The 8,281-nt window shown below is 32.8% G+C and overlaps 1 protein-coding gene across 1 annotated transcript; it reads right to left on the bottom strand.

Moving 5' to 3' along the window:
• Positions 1-1,060: 1,060 nt before the first annotated feature.
• On the bottom strand, positions 1,061-6,530 carry LOC143254177 (homeobox protein Nkx-6.2-like). The gene is made up of 3 exons (XM_076508972.1): positions 5,870-6,530; positions 2,913-3,085; positions 1,061-2,470 (listed from the first exon to the last, which is right to left on the bottom strand). Exons 1-3 carry the CDS (start codon positions 6,321-6,323, stop codon positions 2,243-2,245), a joined length of 855 nt encoding a protein of 284 aa, XP_076365087.1. The 5' UTR covers positions 6,324-6,530; the 3' UTR covers positions 1,061-2,242.
• Between the last annotated feature and the right edge of the window lie 1,751 nt (positions 6,531-8,281).

Raw genomic sequence — 8,281 nt, 5'->3', positions numbered from 1 at the left:
AATTTTAATAAATATTACTACATTTCTTTTAAAGCAAGGTACTTACGTAGATAAAAATTATAAACTAACCCAGTAAAGAATATAACTTTTTCTTATAATGATTAGAATGTTGATTTTTCTGATACTCCTCACTTTAGCGATATTTTCGGCCATAATCCTAATAATATTTCACAAAGTGCAGCAGGCTCAAGCGATTTATGATAGTCTCAAATCCAAACACTAAACTATAAACATAAAATAATCCTTATGATAAATATACAAACATTAAAGAATTTAGTAAAAAATGAATAATATTAACAGTATTTATACAACCAATACTGTTAATGAAACTAAATTAAAGAAAGAACAGAATATAACTTGTATTGGCATTGTATAAAATTTATATATTTATCTATCCATAAACTTATTAGTCTGTTATGTTGATTTATTCGTCAACAGCTTTCGAAATTCGCATACTCGTGTAAAATCAAAGCGTTTTTCTACTTAGAGAAATTCAAATCAAATACATGATATATTTTAAATAAATAGCTTTGCGTCCAAGTAAAAATTATTAATAATGCTTAATTTTCTTTAGAAAACTGCTGTAATAATGTTTAATGTTCACAAAACGTTATTCTATTTTGCAATAAGACAATGGATCTTGTGCAGCTTAGTAAGTTACGTTGCACCGGAAAAACAGAAAATACGATTTATAAAGTCACAAAGTTTCCTTTCTGACAATAACCTTTTGTCGGTGCAAGAGTTGAATATAACAGAAAAGCTGTATACATCGCAATAAAGACTGCTTCTTATATAGATATAAAACACTTTGGTAGAATAACGAAATATTTCATTATAAAGAAAAGCTTCGCTTAAAAGAATCTATATAGACATAAAACAGCTTACGTTAAATAACAACTTATATTAACATAAAAACAGATTCTGTTTAGAGCGATTTATATCAATGTGAAGAATGAGAGGTTTAGAAAGAGATAAAACTGTCATAACGTAGAGACCGCTTTAAGCACGAATTGTTGTATATATATATATATATATATACATTAAAAATACCTATACACAGCAGAAAAGCGATTTGTACCGACTTAAACAACGCCCTTAGCAAGAACACTTTATACAAACGTAAAATTTCTACCTAAAACAAAATAGCTTTAAACAGAAATATTTAATAGAAAAACAATATTTCTCCAATGGCGCCATTTCCAAATAATACTTCATTTCCGAGATGCAGTTTCGCTAAGGTGTATCTTTAATGTGAAAGTTTAGACGGAAGCTACCAGTATTCGACTTCGTTGTGGTTTACTGAAAAATATTGTAATGTCTGAACACTTCCTTTACAACATCACTCAAATAAGTATGACTTTAACATGTGCATCTGCACGGTCTTTAGGGGACAAGTATTTATTGACCTTCGTCCAGACTAACGGGATATACACTGACTGACTGAGTTACTCGGAATTACATATTTGCATTAATCTCATTATAGTTAAAATAAACTAACTATGACTCAAAGGAAAATTTACTCGTAAAACGTACAGCGTTGAAACAATAAGAAATACAGATATAACAATAAGAAATACAGATATAACAGTAAGAAATACAGATATAACACTTTGTTTTAACACACACACACGGGAACGTTCTCTGAGCCAGGACAAAGTTTTAACTAATTAAAAGTAAGTCAGTATCAGTTATTACATCGGAGATTTGATCTACACGATAAACTACACGAAACAGTACACGCTTGGTCTAAAATAAGTACAAACATATGTACAATAGTCTCGGAAATTACTTAAATTATCTTATCTGTTATACGCACAATAACCACGTGGGAAGATTCCTATATTTCAGTCGCATAGCGCATTAATTAACTAAAAGTACTTAAATCACAATTTAACAATTAGAATAAATCGTCTTGCTCTTCCAATTTTAATTAAGTAATGTTTTTGTTGTTGTTTTTCATCATCTGTCCTTTGCGAATGAACTTTCTCCGTTGCTTTACAAATTCAAGCGATACTCAGCATCCAAGCACAAACATCTTCATACAAGAGCAGGTTATTTTAATTGTTCATTATGTACACCGAGATCTGTCACAAATAAAACACAGAAATCACAACGTTTGTGTTCAATACACTTTGTCTAGTCTGTTAAGTTTTCTCTTTTTTCTATTGTTTAGTCTTTGGAACAAATGTTATTGCACTTTGTCACGCAGAAAATTTCAACCTATTTATCTAGAGCGAAGTTTCTAAACAGCCAAGAAACTATCTGGTGACTCGGGATCGAGAGGAATCGAGTCTGACTGTTCGTCGTCGGACTTCAGCCGCTTACAGTCGGCGCCATCCAGATCAAGCTCCTGATCAGAGCTGTCATCCTGACGCAGCTGTTCCGCCTCCGTGTCGTGCTTCTTCTTAGCCGTGGCCATCTCTGCTGCATGCTTCTTACGCCATTTGGTTCTTCGGTTTTGGAACCAAACCTGTGAAAAGTTACATAGAAATAAGCTGAAAGAAATCTCATTAACAAGTGTTTTACCTGCGATATGTAAACTGAAGAAAACTCGCCATTTTAATATCGACTGGTCTAGTAAAACTCGTATCTATATAAAAAGTCTACAACCATCGATTATTTACAGTTTCTTAACTTCAGATACGTGACTGACTATGGCGCTGACAAAGCGTAAGAAAGTCGAGTTAATCCAAACTTGTTAAGAATTGTAAGGGTATCATGTTGAACACATTATTAAAAATTCTTTGAAGTGCCTGTGGTTACGGGTTTTTCCAACAGCCTGTATTATTTAATTTGTATGTATACTGAGCAAGGTACTTGATTTCGTAATAAAAGCACAAAGTATTAAAGAGTAATAGAAAAAAAATCCTATATATTTCTATGCCACTTCAAGAGCCAACATTATGTTTTACCTTTACTTGACTTTCTGACATTCCTAAGGCGTAAGCAAGTTTTGCTCTTTCAGGTCCGGCCAGGTACTTAGTTTGTTCAAATGTCTTTTCAAGTACGTAAATCTGATGACCCGAAAAAGTTGGCCTGGTGTGTTTCTTTTTCTTCCCGTCCTTGTCTATACAACTTTGCGTGACTGTTAAAGACGATAAAATAAATCAACAGTTCTCAAAAATTTCACATGTATTAGAAGGAAGATATTAAAAAATTACTGCACAAAATTAATTCCGATATTAGAAGTAAGGTTCTTCTGAGAAATACTTCGTCTTACAATAAACAACCACACTATTGTTCAGTTTTTCCCAATGCTTAATACGTCAAAACTAGGAAAAATATCATGTTTGACATCAAAATCTCAGCTGGTTACGTTCCAATGATGAACTTCTCAAATTAATCTTTAGCAAAAGTTACATATAAGCTAGTTTTCGTTGCAATAAAATGTATTTACGACTGAAAGACTGTATTAAGCTTTAATATCGTACACAATTAGTTCAAATAAATAGAAAAACTACACGTTTGTACTTTGTTAATGGCAAGAGTTGGCAGGTTGTTAGAAACGTACAGTTTCACAGCTTAAGATTGTTCTGGCATTTCAGTATATCATTTTCTAGATTAGAAATGTTTGAAAATATTTTGTCATTAGCGAATGTCAATTGTAATTCAGTTCGTAATATTGAACCTTCTTCAACAAACTCGTTAATGTAATCCAAAAACGACAACAAAATCCAATCTTTATACCCTTTAACAAGGTTGTAAAGGAAAATGTGAGAATAATACCTAAGTTACATGTTAGTAAAAAAAATGTTACCATAAATTTAAATTGAGAGTTAATCTGTGATACGTGGCATCCTTTTCATGGAGAATACGTATCACCATTCTCATTCACTTGTGTCACTTCAACCGAAGTAAGAACAGACTCTGATTTTCCCTATATGGTTTGTGATATATTTAATCTTATAGGTTCAAAAATTAAATACTTACGACAGCATATGCATGTGTATGTGTACCCAACAGTGTTATAGACAGACTTACTGAGTTTTTATGTAGGTTAATATTCAATTTCTGGTAAACTCGGACGAAAATACCAAAGTACATTTTATAATATTTTATTTCACACATATTCTTTTAAATTTCAAAGGCAGGAATGCTTACGATAATGTAATCCAACTGGTCCAATTTGTGCATAATTAGGACTCTATTATCATAAGTAGATACTACTTAATTAGTAGGTTAAATTACTTCAAAATTAAGGGGAAAAATTAAAACTAGCTTAAAAAAAATTGGTTTGAAGGTGCACTGTGTAGCTCCGTAATGTACATAGACACACATACATAAATACATATATACATTCGTGCGTGTTCGATCCTTATAGGTGTAAGGTTAAATATATCATATACTATATATCGTCAAATCGGAGTCGGTGTTTACTCCAGTGGCACAAACGGATGAGAATGTTCACACATATTCTACTGGACGGGATGCCACTCCAGTGGAAGTTAGCTATCAATTTATAATTTTGGTAACACTCGATCTACTAATATCTAATTTGCGTCTTATTCACCCGTTTTATTTTACAACTTTTCTTGAAGTATATAAGATAGGGTTCTCTTATTGTTTTGAAATTACTTTATATTAATTAATTACAGCTTATACACAACTTGCAATAAAATATCTTTAATTATCTATATTGAATTGTAATAAAACAATCATACTGATCCATAATGTAGATTGTATCCATTTGATGCTTGTGTGGTTCATAGTTCAGACTATGTATATTGTTGTTCGTGGTTCTACTAAATCATAGTTTAAACAGTGTCTATTTATTGTTCGTGTGGTTCTACTGAGTCATAGTTCAGACGGTATTTATTTGCTATATAGTTTCTTTAATCATACTGATAGTTAATTTAAATTATTTATACTCGTTGTTCATTTGGTTCTACCAAATCACAGATTGTATGTACTGCATGTGTGTTCTGTTTAAATAGTTCCATGATTCACGCAGTATATATACTGTTCGCTGTTTGCATAGTTCTACTGGATTAAATAATATATATTTTGGTTAATATAATTCTACTGGTTAATTAGAGCTATCTACTTCATAACTTACATCGTGACTATTAAAAGGTAGTTTAATTTTGCTTTGCCGTAACTCAGACTGCATACTTTTAGTTATGTAAAGTAAATTAAGTGATTTTTAACTTAGATTTATTTCTAAATAACTTGATTTATTGCTTCCGTGGTTCAAAGTTTACATGATCTAAATTCTGTATTTTAGATTATTCCTGTTTCAAGTGCGCATAACTCAAAAATTAACAGATCTAATATGATTTAACGACTAGAAAACTATAAGTAGAAAACATTTAAATTTCTGTCAGAATACTTGTAATGTAAATATAGTTGTGTCTAGTTTCTAACACTGAATGGATTCAGGCTTACATTAGCTTGTTACAGTTTTACTAAACGCATCCCATATATATCGATAAAGTAGTTGACTTTAAGAAGTTATATAACTGTTTTTGCGTAATAATAAAGTAAACTGATTTCTTATAATTAAAACAATAGATTAATCTGTGGATCAAGCAGTTGATTTCCTATATAAGAACTTGGTTTTGAAGTTAGATAAGCTTTGTTGTGGCCATATTAGTTCTGATTTATCATCTGCTTTCGGTGAGTCATATAACCACTTATATATCGTTTACTATCAGAAAGTGTGTGAAATTAAATGTTACACAGAAAATAACAAACTACGGTACCACGTTTCACATGAATCTTAAAATTAACAAGTATGTACTGAGTAAAAAGAGAAGCAGTATGAGATTAAAACAATAATAATATCACAATACTTGTAATGACATATCATACTCCTATCTGGAGTGAAAGAGTATATAGCTTAAGATGTGAAAAACGCTGAACGACTTACCCGCAGTTGAAGCGAACCGATCCCTCCAGAGTGCTGGGTTCTGTACCATTCCTGGCCAGTAGAGGTGAGGCCGAGTAGGAAGATCCCCCAGTCCTAGTTTGTGAAGACTACCGTTGGCTGGGTTAAAGTACATGCTAGCCGCTGCCCCCATACCTAGGCTAAATCTTGGTAATGCCCCAAGCGTGCTGAGCGCCTGTGCTGAGGTGGGCAGTGGCCGGCTAAGAATATCATTAATACCGTGAGGTGTGCCATGAGCCGACGGTTTCAGGGTCTGGGTACTAGGATAGGGTGACATGGGATTAGCCTTTATGTCAGTGATATTGTGAAGAGCGGCCAGCGGAGGATTGCCCAGGAAAAAAGCATTCTGCCGCGAGGCCTCCATGTTCATGTTCAGCATGGACAACATGGAACTTGCACTAGCTGCGGTGGTGGACGGGTTGTTGAACTCCAACATAGCCCGCTACCGTGCTAGGAACCGTCGTTTCTACCGATGTCCTTCTCGCCGATCCAAACTGATTACTCACTAGAACACGTTGCCTTGAACAGTAAAAACAGATATTCTACGTTCTTCTCCAAGCCATCAAGAGCTACAATAATACAAGCTTGACCCAAATGATGTCAGCTACAGTTTAGTGAGGAAAACGATTGAGCGTGGTGTGAAATACCGCTAACCATGAACGCGGGAGGCGTGTAAATGCAACACTGTGTCGGAAAAAGGCGGGGCAAAGGGCATCCTGGTGCTATGCTGCTGATTGGCTGGAAGCCAGCCTAGCCAATGTGAACTTCATAGGCAGAGAATGAGCAAGCTTATGGTGAAACAAGAAATTGCTGAGTGTCCAGAGAAATAGTTTTGCTACTCTTTATCTACTAATGTTAACTTTTAGACTCCTATATCAACGGTCTTAATGAACCACAGTGTGGTGCGTAATATTGGGCCACGTGTTTACCACGTGGTAGAAAGTAGATTTGGAAAATCGCGAAAGATAAACAAAAGAACAATAATATTTGTAAAATTAACGAAGTTCATCTCTTCCTCCTAAAAACAACGTAAAATGGGAAACTTGCTTTAAACAGTAACTTGAACTACAGGTGATCATCTTTCTCTCAAATATTCTGAACAAAAAATGGTAAGTGTGACCAATAATACTACACAGTTCAAGATTACAAGGAGGCTAAGAGTAAATAGTTATGCAATGTACTAGAACTTAGTAACAAGAAAGGTAAGTGTAAGCAATAATGTTTGATGAAAAATGTTTTTAGAAAATATGTATGAAAGTAAATATTTGTGTTTGGAAGATGGCGAGTTCAGTGTAAAATGTCAGATGAATATGAAGTGAAGTTATGAGCGATGTTGATTGAAGTAGTGAGTGATATTTAGTTGAGATGACTTAAGAGTAAAACAATGATGTTTATTTACAGATAAAACGAGAGTAAAATACTGACATCTAGTTCAAGGTAAGATGAGAACAAAACATTTGTTATTTAGTTTTACGTGAGGTAAATTAGTATAACATAAATGTTCAGTTGAGAATTAAAGAGACTGTCAAAATATATATTTAATTGAAAATGAAGTTACAGTAACAAAGAAATTTCTACCTGAAGACGAATTCATGCAAAACATCACTGATTAGACTGCTGTTAGTTAAGAGTGAAACATTATTTTGTTCTGTGTGAGGTGAGTGAAAATTGTCATGTTTATAAGAGCAGTAAACAAGAGTGTTATTATAGTGTTGTTACTTCAGTGTATAACCATGGTAAAACATTAAGTTTATTTGATTAAAACAATAAAAATTATTTTGAATGAGGTAAAGCAATGTTTAGTGAGTACTAACGTAAAAGTACAAATAATTGAGGTCAGGCTGAATGTTATTTTACTGAAACTGTTTACGAGGCTATGTAAAATATAACGATTAGCTTAGCTGATGCTAGAATAAAAGATTGCTTAGAGTAGGTAAGGCTAAGTCAAAAATAATATTTAGTTTAGCCGCTGGTAAGATAAACAATGTTTAGGTGAGCCTAAAATAAAAAGTAGTATTTAGTTTAGGAAAGGATAAGATAAAAATAATGTTTTAGTTTAGATGCAGCCAAGGTAAAACATGTTTAGTGAAGACAAAGCTAAGATAAAACAATAATGTTTAGTTAGGATAAGCTAGGATAAAAAGACATTGTTTAGTTCATATGAGACGAAGGTAATAAATTTATGTTAAGTTTAGGTGTGGTGAGGATAAAAATATATAACTGAATAATAAGTGAGAATCACTTAGTGAAAAATAAATTGAAAGTTAAAGAACAATGTTTAGTAGAGGGTTGAGGGTAGAAACATAACATTTAATTGCTTTATGTAAAATCAAATTAAAAATAATATTAGTTGAACAGGAAATTGAGCTAAAGATTATGTTTAGTTGAAGTTCA

The sequence above is a fragment of the Tachypleus tridentatus genome, chromosome 1 (assembly GCF_004210375.1).
Source record: "Tachypleus tridentatus isolate NWPU-2018 chromosome 1, ASM421037v1, whole genome shotgun sequence".
NCBI lineage: Eukaryota > Metazoa > Arthropoda > Merostomata > Xiphosura > Limulidae > Tachypleus > Tachypleus tridentatus.
The sequence above is the reverse complement of the archived record's forward strand: the minus strand, read 5'-3'. Positions and strand labels throughout refer to the sequence as shown.